General features: G+C 54.4%; 7 protein-coding genes across 7 annotated transcripts; 3 read left to right on the top strand and 4 right to left on the bottom strand.

Annotated features, from left to right (window-relative positions):
• Window positions 1-2,065: 2,065 nt before the first annotated feature.
• Window positions 2,066-3,202, top strand: J7T55_001771 (Golgi to ER traffic protein 4; the record flags this gene model as incomplete). The annotated part of the gene is made up of 2 exons (XM_053142668.1): window positions 2,066-2,415; window positions 2,542-3,202. 2 exons carry the CDS (start codon window positions 2,066-2,068, stop codon window positions 3,200-3,202), a joined length of 1,011 nt encoding a protein of 336 aa, XP_052994225.1.
• A 120-nt stretch (window positions 3,203-3,322) lies between these two features.
• On the bottom strand, window positions 3,323-4,064 carry J7T55_001770 (uncharacterized protein; the record flags this gene model as incomplete). The annotated part of the gene is made up of 3 exons (XM_053142667.1): window positions 3,323-3,423; window positions 3,482-3,562; window positions 3,641-4,064. 3 exons carry the CDS (start codon window positions 4,062-4,064, stop codon window positions 3,323-3,325), a joined length of 606 nt encoding a protein of 201 aa, XP_052994224.1.
• Window positions 4,065-5,608: 1,544 nt separating this feature from the next.
• J7T55_001769 (uncharacterized protein) lies at window positions 5,609-9,032 on the top strand (the record flags this gene model as incomplete). The annotated part of the gene is made up of 3 exons (XM_053142666.1): window positions 5,609-6,367; window positions 6,418-8,231; window positions 8,291-9,032. 3 exons carry the CDS (start codon window positions 5,609-5,611, stop codon window positions 9,030-9,032), a joined length of 3,315 nt encoding a protein of 1,104 aa, XP_052994223.1.
• A 2,029-nt stretch (window positions 9,033-11,061) lies between these two features.
• Window positions 11,062-12,575, top strand: J7T55_001768 (glutamate/Leucine/Phenylalanine/Valine dehydrogenase; the record flags this gene model as incomplete). The annotated part of the gene is made up of 3 exons (XM_053142665.1): window positions 11,062-11,383; window positions 11,472-11,732; window positions 11,797-12,575. The coding sequence occupies 3 exons, from the start codon at window positions 11,062-11,064 to the stop codon at window positions 12,573-12,575; spliced, it is 1,362 nt and encodes a 453-aa protein (XP_052994222.1).
• A 1,812-nt stretch (window positions 12,576-14,387) lies between these two features.
• J7T55_001767 (twin-arginine translocation pathway signal) lies at window positions 14,388-15,423 on the bottom strand (the record flags this gene model as incomplete). The annotated part of the gene is made up of 2 exons (XM_053142664.1): window positions 14,388-15,180; window positions 15,251-15,423. The coding sequence occupies 2 exons, from the start codon at window positions 15,421-15,423 to the stop codon at window positions 14,388-14,390; spliced, it is 966 nt and encodes a 321-aa protein (XP_052994221.1).
• A 2,771-nt stretch (window positions 15,424-18,194) lies between these two features.
• J7T55_001766 (o-methyltransferase) lies at window positions 18,195-20,172 on the bottom strand (the record flags this gene model as incomplete). The annotated part of the gene is made up of 5 exons (XM_053142663.1): window positions 18,195-18,274; window positions 18,564-18,806; window positions 18,902-19,016; window positions 19,233-19,481; window positions 19,585-20,172. 5 exons carry the CDS (start codon window positions 20,170-20,172, stop codon window positions 18,195-18,197), a joined length of 1,275 nt encoding a protein of 424 aa, XP_052994220.1.
• A 1,134-nt stretch (window positions 20,173-21,306) lies between these two features.
• J7T55_001765 (uncharacterized protein) lies at window positions 21,307-25,621 on the bottom strand (the record flags this gene model as incomplete). The annotated part of the gene is made up of 4 exons (XM_053142662.1): window positions 21,307-21,346; window positions 21,413-22,764; window positions 22,818-25,342; window positions 25,483-25,621. 4 exons carry the CDS (start codon window positions 25,619-25,621, stop codon window positions 21,307-21,309), a joined length of 4,056 nt encoding a protein of 1,351 aa, XP_052994219.1.
• Window positions 25,622-25,999: the final 378 nt, after the last annotated feature.

Below are 25,999 nucleotides of genomic sequence, written 5' to 3'. Positions count from 1 at the left end.
GCAGTACCTGAGCGGGCCAAGTGGATCAAATACCATTCAGCCGGCAGGATGGGGCATCACGAGTCCAAATGAGCCCGACTGTCTTGACAGCCAAGGTATGGATATGCTGGACGTGTCGGCCCACACTGGAGCCGAGCACTCGCTAGCCAACATCGACGAGATATTGCTCTTAGAACGGGATCCCATGAGTCGGACCTAACTTTCATCCAATCTCGCCGGCGATGAGATGCTCCACCTGGTTGATCGGATTCTGGAAGAAGATGATGGAGTCGCGCCCTTGTTATGCGGACCCGTATGAGGCTCATAATCTTGAATACTTCAATAGGCTTTCTGTAATTTTGGGCCACTGCTGGGCATTCGAGAGCTCGACCGTCGTGGTCTGAGAGCCGAAGGCAGATTTCAGTGTACCGACGAAGGCCCTCATATGGCTTTTAGCACTCGGCTGGCAACCCATTCGGCAAGAAAAAGTAAAATCCCAGATGATTTGCATGTCTTCTCAGTTGAATTCATTTGCGTCCGCTCTTCTGAAGTGCATGTTCTATCCGCCGTTGTCTTCAGTCCCCTTGACTGGCTTTCTCTCTTTCCATAGCAGACTATGGGTTCTCAGCAGCCAGACTGCCGGATTCGAGGATATCTGCAAACTTGAAGACACACCAAAGAACCACCCGAGGGCAAGGCCGTGCGCCGTCGGCTCGAGCGCTTCAATTCATGTTCCAGCAAGAAGATATCTAAAGAAGTTCGAGGCTCCTTAAGCCATTGCGGCTTTCTCCAGATATAGATCCGTGAGTAGCAGGTTACTTATCTGAGGGCTGGTCAGTCATTGATGGATAAGAATTTCTCAAAGCTCATCGAGAAGCTGCTTGATGTTGTGAAGCTAATGATATATTGCAATATGAGCACGGTTAACATATGCTTTATTGGTTCCAGCTGTGGTTGCCAAAAAAATGATGAAAGATCTTCCTTCAGACGGGAATGGTTCGTGACGAGTCCAGAAAACAGTACTGAACCGACAGCTCAGCAGCGTCACGTAAATCCTCCTCGATTTCCTTGGCGGCTCATTCCTGCTCGCAGCCACTCCACGCAACGAGCTCTGGATCACACAAGGTAAAGTTCTCGGCAGGATCGATCACACCGGTGAAGAAAGGTAATGGTTGATGCAGCCAAACGACCCCAGGCAACTACTTGCGCTTCAATGCAATTATGTGCAAATTTTCGGAGGGGGCATACTCTAAAGTTTGACTTCGGAAGGCGGTACACACATTACCATATCTGATCAGGCCCATGCGTCGCTTTCAACAGAACGGCCTTTTGAGAAGATTCCGATTTCCTTGATGTGTCGCATCTGCAGCCTACTAATGAAGGGGTCACCATGCTATGTGCCCAGCGATTCCTCGAAAGAGATGGGAGAAGAGCTTTGGGCTTGCAGAAGTCCTCGCTGCTGTTCCTGGGAAACAGAGGTTGGATGTGATCTGTTTCCGAGATCCCTTCGGATGCGAAGAAATACACCAGGCACCTCTTCATGTCGCCAACCTGGATGGTGGAGACGGATTTGCTGATCGGAATCATCTCTAAGATCAGCGTTGCCTTTTGTTCACAGATATAAGTGAGATGTGTTCTACGGCTTTCTGAGCTCTGAAGAGAAAGTGCCCATCAGAAGAGACTGGAGTAAGGCTCAAACGCTCGCAGACTTTGATGGCATTGTAGGTTTGAACTTTCCAGATTGGGTGAGGACATAATATTTGGACAACAGGAAAACATAATTCTCATAGAGGACTACAGATCTCACAATCTGACACTTGCTCATTATTGCTGTTGATAAAGTGGCGAAGCAAGTGCTGGACAGGCAAACAACTTTAAACAATGCTTTAACCCTAACCCTGTCTTTGGCACAGCTGCGTTGGAGGGGCTGGAGCTCCTTGCTCGGAAACAGCTTGACTGATGACATCTTGTGACGATTGCCCTCGCACATTTCATCTTCTCGGACACCTAAACGAACCTCCTACACATCCTCTCTAGCTGTGCAGCAGCATCCTTTCAGAGCATTCCTGTCCTACCCGACCCGAACATGGCAACCTCCAAAGCCGACAAGATCGAAAAGATCATCGCCCGGCTGCAGGCCCGCATCGAAGAGGGGCAGTACTACGAAGCCCAGCAACAGACCCGAGTGGTGGCAGCGCGGTACATCAAGGCCTCGAACTGGAGCGCAGCGATCGAAATTCTCTACAATGTGTCGCAGTCACTGCTCAAGGCCGGCCAGGGAGGCAGTGGCGGCGACCTCTGCGTGTTTCTGGTCGATGTGTACAAGCAGGCCGAGCTGAAACCGGACGCCACCTCGAGAGGCAGGCTGTTGACGTGCCTGCGGTTGTTCCAGAGCGGGGAGCCTACGAGGAAGAAGTTCGTCGGCGAGATGATTGCGTGAGTCCATCTCTGTTTTCAACTCTTCAACCCACCTATTGCCGTCTTCTCGACCACGACACCTGCATTTCGCAGCTCACCAGCCACACACGGTGATCACGGTAGCTAACACGAACGGCCTAACAGATGGTCCTCCAAGTTCGGCGACTACCCCGCAGGTGATCCAGAACTGCACCATGTCGCAGGCAGCCTGTACGCCTCGGAACACGAGACATACGAGGCAGAGCGCCACCTGGTCCTGGGTACGCGCGACTCGGCTGAGGTTCTCACGCGCATGGAGTACGAGTGGTATAAAGAGGACGACAGTCACACGGCCGCCCTGTACTGCGCCCGCGCGGTGCTGCCCTACCTCCTAGTCGCCAACGTGCGCGCGGCCAACACGTCCTACAGGGCCTTCGCGTCCGCACTTAGCGAGGAGAAGGGCGCTGGACTAGGCGTGCAGGACGTCAGCTCGGGCAGTGCGGACGTGCGTATCTTCCCCAGCCTGCCGCTGCTGAACTTCCTGGGGCTGCTGCTGCTCGCCGTGCAGAAGGGCAGCCCGGACCTGTTCAAGCAGCTGCAGGCTAAGTACGCGACGCACATAGCGGAGGTCGGGGCATGGGACGAGTCACTCGAGATGATCGCCGAGATGTATTTTGGTATCCAAAGACCGCGGCAAAGCAACCCTCTGTTTGACATGATGGGTAGCCTGTTCGGAGGCGCGCCTGGTGGTGGTGCTGGTGGTGCCGGGGCGCGGAAGCCACCTGCTAGGCGGGTCGAGGCCCCAAGTGCTGAGGGTCTAGATTAGGAAGGCAGATAGCCAGAGTTCTGGCTGATATTGGTATTTTTGTTGACGGATGATACATGATACCCAAAAGCAGCATAGAAAGGTCGCTAAAGGAGAGGTGTCGAGTGATCCCGTCTTGTCTCAGACTAGTCGTGGTTCATCCTCCTTCTCATACATCCAATTGTCTTCTGACAATGCAGCGACTTTGGCTCTGAGACTGGCCCTGACGGCTTCGAACAATTCTTTGAAGTCATGCGTGAGTAGAGTAAGTAGTGAAGTGGCGTTGTAGTCAGTACTCACCCTCTGGCTGAGCCGGAACACTATTCTGGTTCACGATGTTCTGATGGTGCTTCACCGCATCGGCGAGTCTCTGCCTCTCCTCTGTGACAGCTTTTGGTCAGCCCCGGGCCACCTGGAGGTTATGAAATATCATTCGTCTGTGCAGTGCAACTAGCTCACTCTCGTTCTCCTGCCTCATGTCCAGCGCGATCTCGTCCGGGTCGTCCACCACCAGCATCGGCGGCTCATCCAGCTCGACCTCCCCGTTTTTGTCGCGAACGACAATGTCCGACGACGCAGACTCGTCCTCCTCTACCTCCATGGCCCCAAGGGCGCCCGCGTTCCTGGTCGTCCCCACTGGTTCATTAGGGTTGCTGCTGCCAGGGCCTGCCGTGGGCCGCCTCGTCAGCTGGCCCTGGAAGAGATTTCTGCGGATGCCTGTGTTGGACGAGGAGGTGGTGGAGGGCCCTGCTTGTGATTGCTGCGCGGCGGGCGGTGCTGAAGGATGAGTTTGTCTTGTGTCTGAGTATGAGACTGTCGCGGCTGCCGACGCGTGCCTCCGACCAAAGACGGTCTGGCGGGGATGGCCGTATCGGTCAGTCATGATAAAGCCTGAAATTCCACAGAAGAAATAAAGATGATTCGATAATCAGGTGCTGTAATTGCTGTAAGTAAAGGTGTAACAAGGTCGGCTGCGAGAATTCCAGCTATGTGATTGTTGTTGCTATGTTTACTAGCTAATAGCTACCGGTACGGCCCTGGGCTTGGCAAGATCCAGCGGGGCTATCCCCTGTAGGACTAGCACTGACAGGCCTAGGAGCCCCTGCCCCCAGTACAATACTTGCCCCAAGGCTACTTGTTGCTCCTATTTGCTGTTCCAACCAACTTATATGTCACCACACGTGGCTTGGACTATTTTATACTTGTACAAGTTGGCAACAGCATTTGCCTACTCTATTCTCGCAAATTCAATCATCAAGAAGCACTTCCAAATATGCACGGGAATGGAGCATTATATGTCTAGGAACAAGACTCACTCACTGACAGCGCACTTGGAGGGAGATGTAGTTCGCAGTAAAGTATTATGTTCCTGAACCAATGCGGGCCAACCACACCACAATGAAATTGAAATCACCTCTCTCTAATCCATCTACCAAGGAGCTTGATCAGCCTCACAATGCACGGTGTAGACCAAAAATTAGGGAAGGGAGATAATATGATTGAAATCGTACCTGGCCAGGCACAGCAGCCGGCAGAATTTGGGCAAAATGAGGTCGAAACTTGGGTAAAGGTCACCAAGACGGTACGACCTCAAATGCGATTAGGGTTGCCACAGGATGTGTAACATGAGACTAGATCTCGAGATTGTTCCTTGCATGAAGTCTTGCTTGACAGGAATCGGTTGGACAGTGACACGCGGCACATGTCAGAGTTCCCAGATTGGAACGAGACTAGCCATGATAAAGCTACCTCTATGACTGGTTATTCCAGCACATGACACCACTCGAGTCAATAAGCATCTAACCTCGAGCACAGTCCAGAATGCAAAGGCAAGGTGAGAACCATCGTGATGCGAAAGAAGATTATGGTGAGACTGCAATCGGCAACAAAAGAGTGATAGCTCATGATTGCCCCGTGCTGATCCTTCTAAATTGAAGTTGATACAAAACATCCAGACTTCAGATACGAGGGATTGGGCTGTCAGATGATGGTCTTGGTTGCTGCATTGGGAGGCAGGAGGTTTACGTTCGGGCAGCACTGATGACTAAGGTACAGGGGGCCGTCCTGCAAGGAGAGACGCGAGCCATACGTACCCTGGTGTTATGTCAGCAAGTTTGGCTAGATTCATGCTGCAGCACCCCTGATAAATTGAGTGGGGCAGACGCGGTTCACGTCACACCCTGAGCTGCACATTGAGACGCGTTCTGGCCCATTTACTTTTAGATGTTGCCTCTCTTCTCTTTGTGAGGGTGCACACAACAAACGTCGAAGTGACAGACTAGAAAAGCTTGACTTAAACAACTCACGCCAGTTTAGTCCCCGAAGCTCTGTCCTTTCCATGTGGATTTAGAGCAGTAACTGTCTTCGTTTTCCAACTGTTCTCACGGCCAGCCCGTGTCGACTTGCCCGCCCTCATCATCCATCACCATGCCTGCAGCTGTCATGGCGTCCAACAAGCGCATTTTGGGCGAGACGTCCAGTGCTCGACGGAACATTCCCGCTGCGCCGGTCGCCTCAAAAAAGCAGAAGACAGACCACTTCTCATCCTCTCCTGCTCCTCGCTTCGCCAGCTCTCAGGCAACCAAGATCGCCTCCACCCAGCCGAAGAGCACCTTTGAGGCTGAGGTTCTAGAGAAGCTCAGCCAAGACATTTCAGAGCTCAAGCAAAACAACACAGAAAAGGACCAATCATGGGACCGACCGCCCATCCCGCAGCACTTCGATCACAGGAGCTCCAGCCTGTGTTTCCAACAGATCGATGCCGAGGAAGGAACACTCCATGGTGGCAACCCCACTGTCAAACTATTCGGTGTCACTGAGGATGGTAACTCGGTAATGCTGCATGTCAGAGACTTCAAGCATTATCTCTTTGTTGCGGCGCCGGTTGGCTTTTCAGACAAGGACTGCATACCGTTCCGGGCCTACCTGGAGACTCAGGTCGCCCAGCACCAGCCCGTCATTCACTCTGTGCAGATGCTCATGCGAGAGAACATCTACGGCTTCCAGAATAACACGCAGAATCCATTCCTGAAAATCACCGTAACAGATCCCAAGTTCATCAACAGGGTTCGAACAACTATAACATCATGTAATGCCAACTGGAAGGGCCTGTGGAAATCTGGCGATGGTCAGATCCTCACCTTCGACAACATCCAGTACCTCTTGAGGTTCATGGTGGATTGCAAGGTGCGCTGTCATACTCGTCCATCTGGTGTTACTCAGCTGACCTTTGCTAGATCTTCGGAATGTCCTGGGTTGAAGTCCCAGCCAGCAAATACCAGCTGATTCCTGAGCGTGACCGGCAATCAAACTGCCAGCTTGAGGCAGAATGCAGTTACCTTGACTTAATAGCGCATAAGCCCACGGGCGAGTGGTCAAAAATGGCTCCCCTGAGGATCTTGTCCTTCGACATTGAATGTGCTGGACGCAAGGGCATCTTCCCAGAAGCCAATCACGACCCTGTCATTCAGATCGCAAACGTCGTAACCAAGTATGGAGAGAAGAAGCCATTCATTCGCAACGTATTCTGTCTGGACACTACCAGCTCTATCGTTGCCACTCAGATCCTCGAGTTTGGAAAGGAAGAAGACATGTTGATGTCATGGCGGAATTTCCTCGACAAAGTGGATCCGGACATCATCACTGGCTACAACATTGCGAACTTCGATTTCCCTTATCTTCTTGACCGCGCGAAACATCTCAAGGTCAAGGGCTTCGAATACTGGTCCCGAATCCCATCGGTGAAATCAGTGGCAAAAGAGACCAACTTTTCAAGCAAACAGATGGGCAACCGTGACACCAAAGCCACAAATACGAATGGTCGGCTCCAACTGGACTTGTTGCAGCTCATCCAGCGTGACCACAACCTCAGAAGCTACACATTGAACTCTGTGTCCTCACATTTCCTCGGGGAGCAGAAGGAAGATGTGCACCATACCATGATCACCGAACTCTTCAACGGTACACCTGAGTCCCGAAGACGGTTAGCACTTTACTGCCTAAAGGATGCGTACCTCCCGCAAAGGTTGATGGACAAACTATCTTGTCTTGAAAACTACACCGAGATGGCGAGAGTCACAGGTGTGCCATTCAATTTTCTACTATCACGTGGCCAGCAAGTCAAGTTCATCAGCCAGCTTTTCCGCAAAGCCCTCGAGCAGAAGCTGGTGATTCCGGACCTGAAAGGCGAAGGGAGCGAAGATCAGTATGAAGGCGCAACGGTCATTGAGCCAACCCGTGGCTACTACGACGTCCCAATAGCGACACTTGATTTCGCTTCGCTTTATCCCAGTATTATCCAGGCACACAATCTGTGCTACACAACACTGGTCTCGAAGAAGGCAGTTGACGCATTCAATCTGAAGAAAGACGAAGACTACATCGTCACACCCAACGGGGACCTGTTTGTGACGACGAAACAAAGAAAGGGACTTTTGGCGCAAATTCTCGAGGAACTGCTGTCTGCAAGAAAACAAGCCAAGCGAGAATTGAGTGCCGAGACAGACCCGTTCAAGAAGGCCGTGCTGAACGGTCGCCAGCTAGCCTTGAAAATCAGCGCAAACTCTGTTTACGGTCTCACAGGTGCAAGTAACGGAAAGTTGCCATGCTTGGAAATTGCGAGTAGTACCACAAGTTTTGGTCGTCAGATGATCGAAAAGACCAAGAACGAAGTGGAGGCAAAGTACAATATCGCGAACGGTTATTCTCATGACGCGCAGGTCATCTATGGTGACACCGATTCGGTGATGGTCAAATTCGGCACAACAGACCTTGCAGAAGCCATGAAACTCGGTGAAGACGCGTCGCAATACGTCTCGGCCAAATTCGTCAAGCCGATCAAACTAGAGTTCGAGAAGGTCTACTTCCCGTATCTGCTGATCAACAAAAAGCGATATGCCGGATTATACTGGACGAAGCCAGAGAAGTGGGACAAGATGGACACCAAGGGTATCGAAACCGTCAGACGTGACAACTGTCTCCTTGTTCAGACTGTCATCGAGAAGGTACTCAGAATGATCCTGATCGACCGGGATGTCCCAGGAGCCCAAGAGTGAGCAACCACGCAATCACATATACTGGCTTGGCCCACGCTGACTAACTTTGAAATAGATATGTCAAGGACACGATCGCAGACCTGCTGCAGAACAAGGTGGACATGTCCAAGCTCGTCATCACCAAAGCCCTTACCAAGGATGACTACACCGCGAAGCAAGCGCATGTCGAGCTAGCGCACCGGATGAAAAAGCGCGACGCAGGCTCAGCACCTGGGCTGGGTGATCGTGTCGCCTACGTGATGGTCAAGGGGGCGGCCGGTTCGAAGAACTTTGAGAACTCGGAGGATCCCATCTACGTTCTCGAGCACAATGTGCCCATTGATACGAAATACTACCTGGACAACCAGCTGGCGAAGCCCCTGGGCCGGATCTTCGAGCCCATACTGGGCGAGACGAAAGCCAAGTCGCTGCTGGCTGGCGCGCACACGCGGTCGATCGCGGTGGCAGCACCAACGATCGGCGGGCTGATGAAGTTTGCCAAGAAAACGCAGACTTGCATGGGCTGCAAGAAGCCGCTGACGGGCAAGGAAGAATCCCAGGGCGCAGTCTGCGCCGACGACGCGCCTCGTGTGGGCGAGCTGTACAAGAAGACGCTGGACAAGGTGTCGGACCTGGAGGTGCGTTTTGGACGGTTGTGGACGCAATGCCAGCGCTGCCAGGGGAGCATGCACTGCGAGGTCATCTGCAGCAGCAAAGATTGTCCGATCTTCTACATGCGCATGAAGGCGAAAAAGGACTTGGAGGACGGGAACAAGGAGCTCCAGAGGTTTGACTTTGACCAGGCGGCGATTTGGTAAGCAGACGACGATGATGGGCGGCATCAGTTTTGAACGGCGGCCGTGGCTTGTGGGAGGGTTGGTCTGGCATCATTATTGCGGGGACGTACATGCATGAACGAAGAGGCAATTATTTCGAGATGGCGTTCTGGAAGGGTCCGGCGCTTGTTCGAGGACCAGGTTGGCGTACGGATATGGTGGACGGATAGTGCAGGGGATAATATACTGATAATATCTTTCAGTCATGCCTACCGTGTTAATCATCTGAGAGCCGTTTTCGCAGGTGGGCAGTGAAGGCTTGATATCCGAGGGGAGGTTCGATTTCCGACGTGGAGCTTGTCGGAGCCGACGACCTATAAGAATCACGAATGCCATGTATTCGAAGACCCGATGGTGAAGGTTCGTCCCTGGCACGTGCCTGGGGAGGCGGCGCGTGGGCAGAGAGAGAGAATGTGGGGGCGTACCGTACCCCGGATTGAGTGCGGAGGCATTAACGCGCAGTACGCGCGTGAGCAGTCAGGTCTGTGTAGTCTCGCAGTCTCGCCAGGAGGAGAGGCCGATGTGCAGGCCGACGGAACAGTTCCGGGAATTCCCTCTCTTGTCGAGGTGGCTCGGAAGATGCAGGGAAAATTTTTCATCTCGGTGTTTCGCCTCGACGTCTGGGAAGGGGCCTGGACGGGGTCATCTGGGCCATACATGAATTGGCGTTTTGCAAAGGATGGTGCATCTCCAGTCTTTCTCCTGGCGCTGGGCCCTCCGTGATCGCTCGCTGACCCGTGGTTCCCCTACGTAGGTTGCAAGCCCTGGTAGCTAGACCCTGGAAAGTATGGCGTAAAAGGCTTCAAATTCATCCAGCTAACGGGAACAGCTGCGAGAGGCGAATCACAAGCTGGCGATAAGATCTGGTCAAGCTCGAGGGCGATCTCTCTTTTTTTTCTTGGCCCAGGGGTATTGGCCACCGCGTGGTATGCTAGTAGTATTATGGGTGCATGTGAGACGCAGGTTTATAGTGTAGTGCTAACTGGATAGTCCACATACGGTAACCGTACTGTAATTGACGCTCCCGTCCACCTCGTGCCGTGCCTAGCTAAGTTTTCCTCCAAGGCTATGCCTTTCCCGGACAACTTGGGTAGAGATAAGCTGGCAGAGGTTAGCTAACTGGGCACAGATCAAGATAGCTAGCTTAGCACCTGCGTAATGACACTTCCCAGAGCTCCAGGAGATGGTCTCGGACAATTGGGAAGGTCAATTGGACGTGTTGGGCGCAGCTCGAGTATGGCAGGTGCTGTGTTCTCTGTCTCTGTACTGTGGAAGGCGCAATTGGTTTGGCCAGTGCCCCATAATACCTCACTTGCTGACAGGCTTCAGCAGGCGCCCACAACGTCAATGCCGCAATCGGCGAGTCTGATCTGATATGCATGTAGAAGGTGGGGAGCCGGGGGAGAGAGCCATCCCTGCAGGTGCAGCTAGCTCAAGGACCCCACCATGCATTTTGGGTGGCCCTGTGTGCTCTCCCACCTGCCCACGTAACGCTGTTGTTTAACCACCCACATGAGGCTCATGAATATCAAAGATAACAACCACCACCCCGACCCGACGGTCCGACTGCGAAGACGGCGTTCCCAGTGCGACCCCCACCGAGCAGTGGCTATGACATGACACCCACGGAAATGCGAACCTGGACTGATTTGACTTCCTCGCCCATCGGCCAGCTGCGAAGATGCACTAGACATCCTAGACCTCCTAATTCGCTAGCCCCGACGAGCACCACACGGCCGGGGAAGCAATGACCGTTAGATTCAGCTCACAGAATGACATACTGGGTCGGTGCTGCGAGGTTTCCATAGGTATAATAAGACCTCCTTCCTCGCGGCTTCCTCCTCCTCACATTGCCCACCTCTGAACTCTTGACTTCTGTGTCTCTGTGTGAATATCTAGCCCAGCTCGGCCTGAACCTCTGCCATTCTCTCGTGTTTCTGCCACTACAGACACTTCACCTGCTTGCTGTAAATCCTCCTCCCTACAACTCTTGCACATACCACTGCCCAACATGTCGAACCTCCCCTCCGAGCCCGAGTTCGAGCAGGCCTACAACGAGCTCGCCTCCACTCTGGAGAACAGCACCCTGTTCAAGAAGAACCCTGAGTACCGCAAGGCCCTGCAGGTCGCCGCCATCCCCGAGCGTGTCATCCAATTCCGCGTGCTCTGGGAGGATGACCAGGGCAATGTCCAGGTCAACCGTGGCTACAGAGTGCAGTTCAACTCGGCCCTGGGCCCCTACAAGGGTGGCCTGCGTCTGCACCCCACCGTCAACCTGTCCATCCTGAAGTTCCTGGGCTTTGAGCAGATCTTCAAGAATGCCCTGACTGGATGTGAGTGATTCTCCTGGGTAGCCATATCACTGGGTGCTCACCAGCCAATACTGTGAGTGAACATTGACGCTAATCTTCATGATCACAGTGATGATGGGTGGTGGCAAGGGTGGTTCCGACTTCGACCCCAAGGGCCGGTCCGACAACGAGATCCGCCGATTCTGCGTCGCCTTCATGCGCGAGCTGCAGAGGCACATTGGTGCCGACACCGACGTGCCCGCTGGTGACATCGGAACCGGCGCCCGCGAGATTGGCTACATGTTCGGAACTTACCGCAAGGAGAAGAACAAGTTCGAGGGTGTTCTGACTGGCAAGGGCCTTAACTGGGGCGGCAGTCTGATCCGACCTGGTACGTTTGCCCTGACAATTGAGTGGTCACTTGGAATATGAAAGCTAACAAACTCGCCCAACAGAGGCCACTGGCTACGGTCTCGTCTACTACGTTGGTCACATGCTGGAGTACGCTGGCGCCGGCTCCTGGGCGGGCAAGCGTGTCGCTGTCTCCGGCTCCGGCAACGTTGCACAGTACGCGGCTCTGAAGTGCATTGAGCTCGGCGCCACCGTCGTCTCCCTCTCCGACTCCAAGGGCTCTCTCATCGCCGAGTCTGGCTTCGCGCCCGCCGAGATCGAGGCCATCGCCGGCCTGAAGCTCAAGCACAAGGCTCTGACTGACTTCGTCGCGACCGCCTCCGACGCCAACAAGTACAAGTACATCGAGGGCGCCCGACCTTGGGTCCACGTCGGCAAGGTCGACGTCGCCCTGCCATCCGCAACCCAGAACGAGGTTTCCAAGGAGGAGGCCCAGGCACTGGTCGCCGCCGGCTGCAAGTTCATCGCTGAGGGCTCCAACATGGGCTGCACACAGGATGCGATCGACATCTTCGAGGCCGACAGGCAGTCAAAGGGTGCTGCCAGCATCTGGTACGCCCCCGGCAAGGCGGCCAACTGTGGTGGTGTTGCCGTCTCGGGTCTGGAGATGGCCCAAAACAGCCAGAGGCTGTCGTGGACCCGTGAGGAGGTCGACCAGAAGCTCGCCGGCATCATGAAGGACGCCTTCGAGAACGGCCTGAACACTGCCAAGGAGTACGTCGAGAGCAAGGACGGAGAGCTGCCCTCGCTCGTCGCTGGCTCCAACATTGCTGGCTTCGTCAAGGTCGCGGAGGCCATGAGGGACCAGGGTGACTGGTGGTAAATCACTGGGCATCTAATGAGCTTGATGTTATGATGCTGGGAAGAAAAAAGTTCCTTGTTTCTTTTATGCTGTACATCCCGTGGGCTGGGCCGGAGTATTCTGTTTTGCCATAGTATTTCATGGCGGGTTCTTCATGGTTAGCGGCGGAGCAAAATACCAATTTATGACCTTTTTGATGACATTCTGCTTGTGGCCTATGTCCATGCACACGTTGTGAATGAAGCCAACCTAGTCTCTCGGGATAGTACCGTCGAGTCCTCGGTGCGCGGCATCGAGGCAAAATGTTTTAGTCTTGCCATTTCTTTGATCCCGGATTGCCAAATGCGGAATGCATTGCAGTAAGGTAGCTGGAGAACAGAAGATGGCAAAAATAACTTGCTCCGCGAACCCGGCGGCAGGATTCGATGGCCTTTCAATATGTCTCTCACTCGAGCAGGACTGGTGTCGTCTCGGAACGGTAGATCGCCCGGGCCCAAGACTTTCTTCCCCCCGTCACCCATCTGAACTTAGATAGCGGGAAGCTGCACACGCAACCCAGGTTAATCAGACAATCGATCAATCTAGTCAGATCAGGATCGCGCCCCATCCGGTCTCAACATCCTCGTCCAAGAATATACGGGCATGCGGGTGACGTTGCTCATCTCCCGGAACCTTTCGCGTTTGTCTGTGTGTATGTGTAAGTGTGTATGCGTGGATGCATTGTGATTGACATGCATGCAGCCATGGTGATGACGAGGATCAAGATGAGGATGAGGATGTCGGCTAAGGTGAAATTCAAAGTCCCGACATGTATCTTGCCTCAAATTTCGACATGGAGCCGTTGACGATCAAGAAATGTGCCTTGCCTAGAGGCCTGAGCACCACCACAGGCAAAGTCGGCATAAATGGACAGCGAACGACGGACGGCATTTCCCTCCACAAGCCAATTGGCACCATATTTGCCCGTGATTTCCGGTCGCAGGACTTCTCGAGAATTCCCCGAGCAACTTTTCCCTAGTGTCTTAATTGGGTTTGGTCCTTTCTTTCTTCTTCTTCTTGTGACAGGGCTGGCTGGGCCCCCCCGCTCCCCAAGACTGGAGGGCGCGCACCCACTCCCTCGAAGCTGTTTGATCGACCCCGGACATTCTGGTGGGTTATATGTGTGACGGCTTGGCACACACGGCCTGCATCATCGACGGCTTACTGGCAGGTTTCGGTACGGATTGATTAAGGCCCACCTGCCTGGTGTGCTCGTAAGCAGCTAAGCAACACTATAGTGCTTACTGAGAAGGTCAGCTTGGCTTCCAGAGCCAAGCTTTCGTGGCCACGGCCTGCCACAGCCGGCCGTTGTAAGGGTCTAGGTCACTAAGAGCTTCGCGTCCGCCAATGCTGCGTAAATTCTTTGCAAGGTCAAGCGAAAAGGCGAGAAGGAAGATTATTGGAAACAATTTATTGAAGTGTTTTTCAAGATCAACTAGCTACTGTAGAGATCACGATCTGGGTATCTTCTAGTTATCCCACCCACACCACCACGACCAATTGGAGACGACGAAGCGGACGAGGACAGGACCCCCAAACCCCAGGGGAATATATATATAATGGTATAAACAGGCTACCTACCAGCTAGCATCCACTCAAATGTGAACACATGACAGGCGGGATATTAGAGGTGGACATTGCGTAGGTTGTCCGCCCAATAATAAAGAAACGAATCGAAATAAAACTGGGGCTTGGGGTTTGTCCGTCCTCTATAGTCCATGCTCGGTCTCCCGTCAACACCATCTCCCTGGTGAAAAAAGGAAAAAAAGAAAGTGAACTCCATGGTCGTAATCCTTAAGAGAGGGTCAGGACCATGGGACCAGCAGCGATGATATCGTCCGTGATCTTGGAGTCGGCGGGCATCGAGGTGACGAGGTTGACGTAGACAACACCAGACAAGCCCTGGGGGGTTGCGCAGGCTCCGTTGGCGAACTGTGTGAACACGGTGCCGGTGGGCAGATCGCCCGAAGAGAAGGCACATGCCGCGGCGCCGGTCGCGGTGCTCTGAAGCTGCAGCTGCTGGGGGCTGGCAGCGGCGATCTGGGCGGTGACCTCAGGATTGGTCATGGTGATGTTGGGAAACGCCGTCAAGGCGAGGTTGCTTCCCTGAGGGCAGCTGGCGATGAAGGGAGCAGCCAAGGAGAAGACCTGCTTGGGCGACAGAGGAGTGTCGAAGGAGTTGGGTGAGGCAGCGACCTTGGAAGCCACACGGGTGAAGGTCTGGTGACGGGCCTCAATCGAGTAGATAGAAGCCGCCGTGCCCAGAATGCTCTTGTCGGAGACCAGAGGGGCAGCGCCCAGGTAGGCAGAGACACCGACCTGCTCGAGGGTGACGGCGGTCTGAAGCATTGCCGTGGCAGACGAGAAAGACTGGCCGAAGTTGTACTGGCAAGGCTGCACCGGCTGGACACCCTTCTGGGCGAGAGCACCCTGAAGGAGCTGGACGTGGGTCTCCTCCTCCTTGCCCTGGGAGACGAGATCCTGAACCTGAAGCTGGGTGAGGCCGAGGTCGAGGAACTGCTGCTGGGGCACTGCGGCGAGACCTTGTTGGTAGAAGGTGGTCTCGAGCCACTCCAGGGTCAAAGCACTGTGTGAAATGGTTAGCAAGGATTCTTGTCCGATCTGATGAGCCTGTGCCGGCTTGGGGAGGGACTCACAATTGCAGGATATCGGGATCGGTGATACCAGCAGCCTGGCCAGCAGCCTGCTGGCGTTTCATAGCCTGGTGGATCTTGAGCTGGCGGTCCGTCAACCGGGGAGCAGCGGGCATCGCGGTGGCAACAGCAGCCAGGGCAGCCACGAGGGCGCTCTTGAGTGATATGCTAGCCATTTTTGATATTGGTGATTAGATTGTTGGTTTTGTTTAGTTCCTCTCTGTGAATTCCTTGTAGATCGAGCCGGCGAGTCGTGAAGAATAGTTGGAAGCGGCCTGCCGTTGATTAAAAAGGTGTGTGTATTAATGAAAGTCTAGTAAGGACTGACGAAGGCAGGTGAAGGAAAGGAAGCGAGAGCGCGATGATCTCACAAAAGCAGACCAGTGCTTTGTATTTGAATCCTGTTCGTCGGGAGGGGAAACAAGTTGCACACGAGTGAAGATGGGAGACAACTCAAAACGGAAGAAGAGGGCGAGGACGGGGTCTAAAAGCAAATAAGAAGAAACAGCCCTCGCGCGGTGCGGTGATAGAGGCGGACTGCCAAGCCACGGATGTGTTCGAAGATACTCAGGCTCGTCTGCACGGAAGGCCAAGTAGCCGTGGCCGGGCTCGCGGTGTTCCTGCTGCTACATGCTACATGGGCGACATGGGAGACCCACGGGTAGTCGAGCACCGTAGACTATAGCCAGGGGCCACCCTGGCCGGGCGGGGGCAGACGATCAGATGGCAGTTGGAGGGGCAAGGCAGAGGGGGAGGGAAGTTTTGTGCGGTACCGCACATCTGCGCAGGAGAGTACTGTAGGACGGCTGCAGGAGGGTAGGACGGAAAGGAAAGTTTGGGTGGTTGCGCGCAGGGGCCAGAAACCGGAGCTTGGTGGCGTTTCGTTTGTCAATCCTCCTGTAAGACGCAAGAAGGCAGCCGCAACCCACGGGTCGTCGTCGAGGAAGGCGCTGCCTAGGTCGTCGGAAGGAGAAGATGAGGTCAGTCCCAGCCAACCAGAGGCGAGCAGCCGTGCTGTGGTATAGGCGGGCCGAGGGGTGGGAACACTTCTTTGGGATGGGAACAGGACGGGGCAGGGGTGTGGTGTTGCATGGGCCAGGGGCCAGGGGGAAAACAGGAAGACAGCCATTCAGCACTGCTTAAACAAGGCTGGATGCTGCCCAGCTTTCGCCCAAGAGGCTCTTGCCGTGCAGCGCCGTGCCGCCTGCCTTGCCTTGCGTATATTGCGTGCCTTGCAGGTGCAGGGGTTGGAAGGGCACTGAGGGCAGTGAGGGGTGCAGGGGTGCAGGGGTTGGGGTTGCATTGTCAGGGTCGTAACTTCATCCTGTCTCATGTCTGTTTTGGTGTTGCGGGCTAAAATCTCCCGGACACAAACCACTATACTATGTACTATGCAGTGGGCTACATGCTGCATGCTGACTTGCACCCGCGCCCTGCTCCACGCCCTGCTCCACGCCAACCTTATCTCAATACCCAAAAGTCAAGCTTCTTCTCATCCTGTCTTCGTCATGCCCCCGGCCCACAGCACGGATCCGCCGAGCCGGTTGGAAATCAGTCCTACAAGAGCCAAAGACCTCCACCGCTGAGACGGAAGACAATGATGTGCTCACGGATGCCGGCCCAGCGATCATGGCATTCATGCTCTTCGGATGACCAGTCTTCCTCTCTTGCATATTGCCTGCCTCCTGCCCTGCCCTACCTTGTCCTACCCTGCCCCGGCCCGGACAACTTCCTGAGTAGAAAGCCCAGCCTGGGCTTGCGCCGCACCCGCGTCCGCGTCCGCACCCACACACATGCCTTCGCAAACGCTCGGTACCGTCCTCCCTTGACGGAGATTGAGGCTCCTGGCGTCACTTGGCAAGCCACCCCTCTCTGTCTGCGAAGCGCCCATGTGTGTGATGGCCCCGCAGTCACAATTGAGAGAATGCCACATTTCGCATGGAATGTATCAATTCAATGTCGTGATGCCATGCTTCCTCAACGCCTCGACAAGCTCGCAAGATGTCGACTAACGTGGCTTGGTAAACGGTCGTTTCCTCTTCGTCCTGTCTTCGGCTTGATCTCATCCATGATGAAATGGGAGGACACGGCGGCTTCGGCCTCGGCACCTTAACGTTTCGATTCATTAGACGAGCACGTTTGCTCAAAGCCCTAAACCTCCTGAACCAGGCCTTCCGCCACTGCAACGCACTCGGTGGGCTTCGTCCCAAAAACAGACGGTTACGATTGGCTCGAATCAACTTCGGATCTTCCCAAGGCTGCTGGTTACCATCTCGGGTCATTTGCTGGGCCGAAAACATCGGCTGAAATATCCCATGTTTCCTCAACTCCCTTCCGTCCAAGCCGCCTCCCATCTGACAAAGTCTTTCCTTTACTCGCATCATGCAGTATCTGATGTCGACTCCATTGATCCGCAAGCTCAACCCTTCCCAGAACGTGGATCCAACAGATCCACCCCTCGGCCTTGCGGCTCCGTCCCAGCTTCACCAAAGTCTCATTATTCCCCGGCTCAAGACTCCATACCCACATTGCTTGTGAATCCTAGGGATTCCAAACGTATGCGGATAACTTGACCAGTATCTTCCGGTGGCATAATCTCCAGTGGGATAACATTTAGTCGGACAGACGTGCAGGGTGAGTTTCTCGTATTAGGTAATCTGCTCACATTGATACTTACTCAACTTGGACGGGAACACGTTGAACACAGTGAGTTGTATCCCATCCAACTCACCAAACACCGATATCCATTGCTCTAGGTTCGCGTCATGACTCTCCAACTGCAGCTTGTTTCCGAGCCTGACGGACCCGTCGACTCCCCGTCACTTCCGAAGGAGTAAAACAAGCAGCAAAGCGCATATGAATGCTACGACCCGAGGTCGTAAAACACCGTTTCGAAAAATATTCAGAAAACATTTTCGCAACGATCCGGCCATGAAGCGCTCGGAGTCTACCGCACCCGCATAGACAGCTTGACGAACCATTCATGCAGTAGTCCTCCGGATGCCGGTGATGTCCAGCACAGCAACGCTACGGGTCATACGTGAAAGTTGGCTGTTTTCGATTGTGTCTTTTTCTTGTGAGTAGTGATTGTGTGGCAGCGCACCCAAAGCCCTGATCTTCAGATAGTAGCGTCATCCTTCTTAATCCATTTCAAGTATGGGATTGAAGCCCGGCACGAAATGAACTCCTTCATTCCGTCTACTCAACCCTCCTTCCAATACCTGACCGCCTGTTCACCAGCCTCTTCAAGCTAAAACTGCCTCTACAGCTCCAAACGGCGTCCCGGGTGCCTTATAGAATTGCACTACTTTCAGACCCGCCTGAGCCAACAGCTCCTCCCACTGCTTTGCCGTTCGCTCCATGCCAGTAAAGGTCATCATCAGCAGGTCAACCAGCGCGCTCTCGCTGGTAACATGCCGGGTTGGCAAAATCTGCTCTGCAATAACCAAGCGGCTAGGCAGTTTGCGGTCCATGGCGTCCGCGATGTGCTTCAGAATTTTGACGCTGCTAGGGTCCGACCAGTCGTGCAAAATACGCCGGAGGAAATAAATCGGCGCGCCTGGATTGACGCGAAAGAGTATTAATCATTCTGTGCTCTTGAAATTCCGTGGTGGTTGAAGAGGCGGTGTTTGAAAGTGTTGCTTGTAAACTGACCTTTGACAGGCTGCTCCTTGAAGAAGTCATGAGCCATAGTTACAACGCCGTCCGTCGGCCTGGCATCTACTACGACGTCTTGCAAATCCTGTAAAACAATTGTTCCCTCAATTTCCTGGGTTCGCGTATAGTCAGCAACAAACAATGTTGAAAGAAACTTGACACGGATTGAGGGTATTTCGAGACGCTTCAGCCCATGGCCTGTTACTGGATTCACGACATATCAAGGATGATATTGTCCGACTGAAATTACCGTACAGAACTGTGGAAAAGTTTGAAGAGAGGAAAATATATCCTTCAAAAGGGTAGGGAATTCTGGGGCCTGGCTGACCTTGCATAGCTCGCGGATCTGAGAGCTCGTGTGGCCTGCACCACCACCGATGTCAACGACCAAGGGTGTCGACGCGTCCGTTTCTTTCCCCAGCTCCTTAATCTTCTCAGCGAAAGGGAACAACCCAACGGACCACAATCCGTCGAACGATTGAGCCTTCATGGCGCGATTAGAGTTCTTTTGTCTCTCAGGAAACTTCGCAATGTGGGTCCACATCTCATCGCCGCCAGTCCTGTGAGCAAAAGTGTACTGCGCCATCTTGAATTAATTTCTCAACTGGCAGGATGGCTGGGTAACAGTGAGGTATTGTAAACATGTGAAGCGGCCACGTCACTATTCGGGTATCACTTACAGGACAATTCGTAGGATCTGTGGGCTGCTTCCACCCATTCTCAATAAAGAACTGCGGCATCAGCATGATGGAAGGCGCACCCTCATCAATGATGTGCTTGAACGTAGCCATCAGGTCTGGGTGTGCAAATATACTCGAGGAGGGCGTCTGCGCGTACGTCTCCTCGCCTACCTCAACCAGGGGGCCGTCCGTGCTGGCAACGCGGAGCAGGCGCACGAGAAGAGCCTTCTCGACGTCGACCTCGAGTTTGGACAGGATCTCATCCGCCGTGGCGGGTGTGCCACTGGCGGGGATGGTGGTGAACACCCCCATCTCAAGAAGGCAGCGGATGGCTGCGACCTTGGAGAGGGCGCCGAAGAGGTCGAACATCGCGCCGAACGGCCCCTGGACCTCCGCAAGGAGCTTCTTGATCTCGCCCACTAGCTCCGCCTGGGACGAGCTGGTGTCTGCAGCTGAGACACTGCTGGCCAGTGCCTTGGTCGAGGCGTCGGCGTACGCCTCGGCCGCTGTGCCGACGCGGGCGACAGCGTCCCGGATCGACGCATTGCGCTTGGCCACGGCCTCTGGCGTAGCTGGTGGAGGAAGCATTGTGTATGTGAGCCGTAATTATTGATATGCAGTATGAAGTCCAAAAGAGATTCGAAGGGCGCGGGCAACAAGACTCTTTAATAGTATTCCACACTCAGAACAGTTTACTGATTCGGGCAAGATGAATCGGAAGAGAAAAATAAGGTCTTATTCGATAGAACAGTAATGCCCATCCAGCCATGATGCCGTGAGACGTGAACATATTTATACATCTCCAGTATGTGCTATCCCCGGAGTTCGTATAAGCAGGTTAGAATCCTGCTCGGTCGTCAGGTCAGCGTGGCTGTCTTCCTTCCCCGACCAGTCATGCACTCTCATTGCTATTAAGGGCATCCGAAATGTGATTCCAGCGCTTCCTCAACACCAACAACGGCGAGACGATTAGTGTACTGCAGTTAGCGAACCCAGGCCCGACCCCGACCCCGACCCCGAGGAATTGGGGGTCCGGGCTCGGTCCCGGCGCCGAAGTAAGCAAGTGAGACATCCGCTTGGTGTCGAAGGATTGTAGGCTCGTTCGCTTACCTGCTCATTGGGTTAGCAGCAGATGGATCAGGTTCCCTGTGCAGTCAGCGGGGAGATCTGTTGGCCCGTGTTTAACATATCTGATAGCTCTCCTCTTTGTTGCGAGCCGAAGCGCACGAAGGACAAAACTAGGCCCCAAGATGGCAAGATGATTTAGACATCTGTTCAATCAAAGTGCTCGAGGGGCCTCAGGCCAGACTCTGCCACGGCACGCAATCACGATATGTGTGCTCTGGGTATTGGGGTGATTGAAGCTGTCTTGTTTTCCTACCGAGAATTCTCTAGCGTTGGTCGACTATCTAATATTTGTCATTGCCTCTACAGACAACCTCGAACACTCCAATCAACTAAGAGAATACCATACCGCTCTGTGCTTTAGACTCCAGTTATATTATGCTCTTTGCCTCACGTCCATCTTTCAAGTAGCTCAAACTTCCTTGCTTCATCTTTTCGCTTAACCCATTCACTTCAACCTTTCCCAATTCTTTCGATCCCAAAAGCTTCCCACTCCAAGCATCGTGCTTTCAGCGATTCTCAAGCCACTCTTCCGCATCCTGCTACTAGAGGTTCCTCAGATCCCAGTTGAGCCAAGCCGTAAGTTATGAGTTAACTTTACAAGGCGTAAGGGTTGAGGGAGCGGATGGTCAAGCATCTGGGCAATAAAGAATTAGTTCATGAGCAAAGACAAGCTCAAGTTTGGAGGAGATTGGTAACTTACGGTGGGCTCTTGCTGAGGTCAGTCTTCAAAATTATGGGGACCCGGGTCATTTCCGTCACATCCTGGATGTATTCACCTCCTTCCTCCCGCAACTTGAAAAGGTTCAGGTACTTCTCCTTGTTGGTCAGGCGGTTCTCGGGGGCCTCAACAGTCGGAACCTTGGAGTCCGACTTCGTACGGTGCAAGGTGCCCGCGGTGGACGAGCGGGTGGGTGATCCGGGGACACTCTGAGTGGGACGCTCAGCCAGCGAGGCACCCGCCATGGCTTCCGTAATGTCCGACGCGTTGTCATCGTCGTCGTCGAAGAGTGCGTCTACATCATTGGTCGAGATGGTGTTTGTCTCAGTCTGCTTACGAGCTGCCTCTTCACGTTCCTTCCTCGCCCGCTCGGCCTCCTCAGCCTGTTTGGCGGCGGCCATCGCGTTGGACATCCGGACCGAGGCTGCAGCCTTGGGCCGTTCATCTTCAGGCACGTAAGCGGAGCTAGGGACACCTTTCTCCCAGTAGAGCTCCAGGACTCTCTTCTCCTTTCTGAACTCGGCCTTCTTGAGGGGCAGCTGGTCACAATGCACCCGCTTCTCGAAGCCCCATTCGGGAATGAGGACATCGAATGCGGACTCGTACACGCAAAGCACGATGCCTTCACTGATAAGGTCACCGTTGACTTCCTGTCGCTTCTTGTCCATGGTACGGCAGGACTCGATGTGAATGCTCTGCTCTTGAGCATTCTGAGCAGAGTCCTTCTTGGTGTTGCAGCTCTCGATGGTCTTCACCAGGTTCTCCAGATCCTCGTTATACTCAATGCTGCCGTCAGACAGCACAGCCTCGAGCTGCCGGTGAACCAGAATATCGGCATAGCGGCGAGTGGGGCTCGTGAAGTGAGTGTATAGCGGCAGGTTAAGAGCATAGTGAGGCCACAGCAGTTTGGCGGTCTTGCCAGCGATGAAGTACTTGGCACGCTGCATAGATTTCAGCAGGAGCGTTTCCATGCCCTTCCTCACATCGCTGTCATCAACCTTGAAGAGGCTGTTCTGCAGAGCACCACTGCTGGAGCTGTCAAACTCATAGCCCAGAGCAGTCATGCGGTCAACGAATGTCTGGAGCCTGCGAGGGTTTGGAGCCCCTTGTCTACGGAGCAGTGCTTTCTCAGGAAGGCCTTCAGCAAGACGCTGCGCAACATACGCGTTGGCCTTGTGCATGAGCTCTTCCACCAGCTCCATGGCCGGCGATGAGTCGAAAATGTTGTCCTTGATAGGGATGTTCTCGTCATCGACCTGGTGAAGTAGACGAAGAGGTGCGATGGGCTCACCACCAGCACCCAGACGGGACTCCCTGAATTTTTGGGCAACACCCTGCGGTCTGTTAGCACTTTGAGGAAAATCCAGATGCTTCTTGGATCACTTACGTAGAGAATCTGCATGTCTCTCAATTCCACAGCAGGGTGGCTGAACTCGGATTCTCCCGAGAGCGCACTATCAATTTCAGAGAGAGCGACTTTGCCGGTGGCCTTGATAATACTCTTGCCAATCCAAGTATCACCTTCGGCGACCGCGCCCGTGTGTGGGTTGACAGAAAACACAACACTGACAGCCAGGCGCTCCTCGCCGGGCGTCAGCGAGCAGAGCTCGGCGAACAATTTGGGCGGAAGCATCGCGCATGTCCTGTTGACCAGGTGCACAGCCGTGCCACGCTTTTTAGCCTCGCGATCCACGAGGGAGTTGGGCTTCACGAAGTGAGTGACGTCGGGAACGTGGATACCGATCTCGATCTTCCCGTCAGCGAGGGTCTTGACGTGGACTGCGTTGCTGAGTTCAGCGGAACCGTCCATGTCCAAAGTGAATGTCTTGTCGTCGCGGAAATCGCGGCGTGCTGCAATGGCAGCCTCGTCTTCTTTGGCGAGTGACCAGTCCTGAAGGCCAACACTACGAAGGACAGCCTCAGAGAACTCATCTGAGGCGAAGTTGTTGTCCCGTAGGAGCGCGTCTGTCTCCACCTTCAGGTCGCCCATCTTACCAAGTTGCTCAACGAGGGTGCCGAAAGGATGCAGGGAAGTGATGGGCCAGCGCTTGATGCATGCGACGAAAATGCGGTCAGCGTAGTCCTGGTGTTTCTCGACGAAATCGCGAGGAGCTTGCTCTGTTGGAATAGCAATGAGAGGGACGCGCTTGTCTGTCGGCTTGAACCAGACGATCTTGGGCTTCTCCTGTTGACGGTTGTCCTGGTGGCGATTGCCATCTCTGGCAGCTCGCTCAGCCTCCTGCTTCTCTTTTGTGGCCTGGCTGCTAGGACGAAGCAGGCCGAGGTTGCCCGAGAACATCTGTCCAGCAACACGCTCAATGACTGCAACAATGTGACCGGCATACAACGGCTTCTGCTCATCATTGATTTCCTCTTCCTCGACAAGAAGCAGGCTCTGGCCCTCGACCTCAACATCGTCGTTTTTCTTTTGTGTAGGTCGCTGCCTCAAGCTGCCTCGTCTCCGGATGCCACCATCGTTGGCATTGTTGTCGTCGCCATTCTGGTTGCTCTGGCCACCACCGTTTGTGGAGCCCGATCGAGTGTCGGTAATGTCCTTGCGCTTTTTCTTCTCCTCCTTCTCGCGCTTCTGCGACCATACTTCATCAACATCAAGCAGTTCAACGGCAACCAGATCGCCTTCGAGCGCACGGTTACGATCTTTGCTGCCGCAAATGAAGATGTCAGCATCGAGGAGCCCGTCCTGAGTGGACACATAAGCATCACTACGATTCTTCTTGTTCACACGCAGGACGCCGGAAACGAGTTGACCCTCTCCTAGTAGAGCGGGCAGCGTAGCTTGCGGGAGGTAGGGAGTGAACAGGGTCTTCCTCTGTTGCTGTTGGGGCTGTTGGGAGAGTTGAGGCGCATGCTGACTCCCCTGCAAGCCAACAAAGTTCTGCCCACTCATCTGAGCGGCTTGGAGTGCTTGAAGCTGACCCAGTTGCAGGGCGTTAAGCTGCTGTCCGGGATACATCTGAGGCATCATCATCTGACCAGGAACCTGCATCAGCTGGGGCTGACCAGGGTACTGGAAAGCGCCGATAGAGTTCACGGATTGACTCATGGAACCACGGGATCGGTGGCCCGGCTGGAAGCCGCCCTGGTTCTGGCCAGCCTGGTCTTGGGTCTGAGCCTGTGGGGTTCGCCAATTGGAATCAAAGTTACGAGACGACGACCGGTTGTGGCCAGATCCACGACGTGGGAAATCGTTGCCCTGGGCAGAGTCGGTAGCAACTTGTGAGCCTCCGCGTGCGGCGCCGCCTCCGCGACCATTGGCACCTGCAGCCATACTCTGGCTCCTGCCGTGGCCACCGCCGCGCCCGCCTCTGGACGGAGCACTCTGGGTGGCCTGCGCATCTGCAGGGGCCTGCGTTGCGGGCTTCGCTTCATCCTCGGGAGCAGGCGCTGCCGGGAAGGAGAAGCTGGAAGTTGTACGCTTCTGCTGAGCGAGCTCGGCAGCCTTCTTCGCATCGGCAAGAGCCAAAGAGTGCCGCCTCTGGTGACCACTTGCGCCGGCGCCAGCTCCGCCTCCGCGGCCTCCACGTGATGCACCGGCGTTCTCCCGACCTTGCGGTTGCTGTGGCAGCTCAAAGTTACCAAAGGCAGATCCCGATGCTCCCGAAGAAGGAGCGGGCGGTGGGCCCATGCTCATGTTGGGCAGAGCCGACTGATTACGGCGATGTGACAAGGGTTGAGTTGGGGCACCCATCGACATATTCTGCTGCGGTAGCTGGTTGGGAAATTGGAAGCCTGTCTGGGGGGACATGTTAGGCATGCCTTGGACTGGGTTGAATCCAGGTATGGCTTGGCCCGGTGGCATCATGCCCATGTTGAGATATTGCTGTTGGGCTTGGATCTGTTGGTGTTGCTGCTGGAGCAGCTCTATCTGCTGCTGGATAGCCATTTGCTCCACTAACAAGAGAAAGCCAGGTGTTAGTCCATGTTGCAGAACGCACGATGTGTGCGCGCAGAATACAGCGCAATATCTGAGCGGCAGGACGTTTCGGCTTCGAAAAGCTTGGCAATAAAGGGAATGTGGCCGTTCGACTTACTTCCAGGATTTCCGGTGAACATGCTCACCAGCGGGGTCATCTCAGAGGGACTCCGCCGATGGGCAATATGGAGTCTCCGGCCGGATGGGCCAGAGACGCCGGTTGGAGGCTGCTGCTGCTGCTGCTGCTGCCCCTCCATGGTGAGCTAGCTTCAGACCAGAACGGAACAGGCCAGGACAGGCTGATGACGTGGTGTGCAAGGCGGTCGCGGGAGTCGATGCCAATGCAGGCGAGCGCCTGTGGTGGAGGAGCTTGTGTGTGTGTGTGTTTGTGTCTGTCGACTTGTTGCACGACACTTGGGCAGGGGACGGAAAGACAGTAGTTGTTGTCTGGTCGTATGGGATTGGCTGTGTGCGTTTGGTTGGATAGGTATTGCGTAGTTTCGAGAACGGAGCTCAAAAGGAAGGTCAATGAAAGGACGAGAATGAAGTATCTGTGCAAGGAGTGTATCGATGGGATGGATGTCGCAGCTCCGCCTCCAGCAGTTGACAGGATGGCAAGCAGCTGGCGATGGAAA

This window comes from Diaporthe amygdali, assembly GCF_026229845.1.
Source record: "Diaporthe amygdali strain CAA958 chromosome Unknown NODE_12_length_1037015_cov_66_201586, whole genome shotgun sequence".
NCBI classification, from domain to species: Eukaryota; Fungi; Ascomycota; class Sordariomycetes; order Diaporthales; family Diaporthaceae; genus Diaporthe; species Diaporthe amygdali.
The sequence above is the reverse complement of the archived record's forward strand: the minus strand, read 5'-3'. Positions and strand labels throughout refer to the sequence as shown.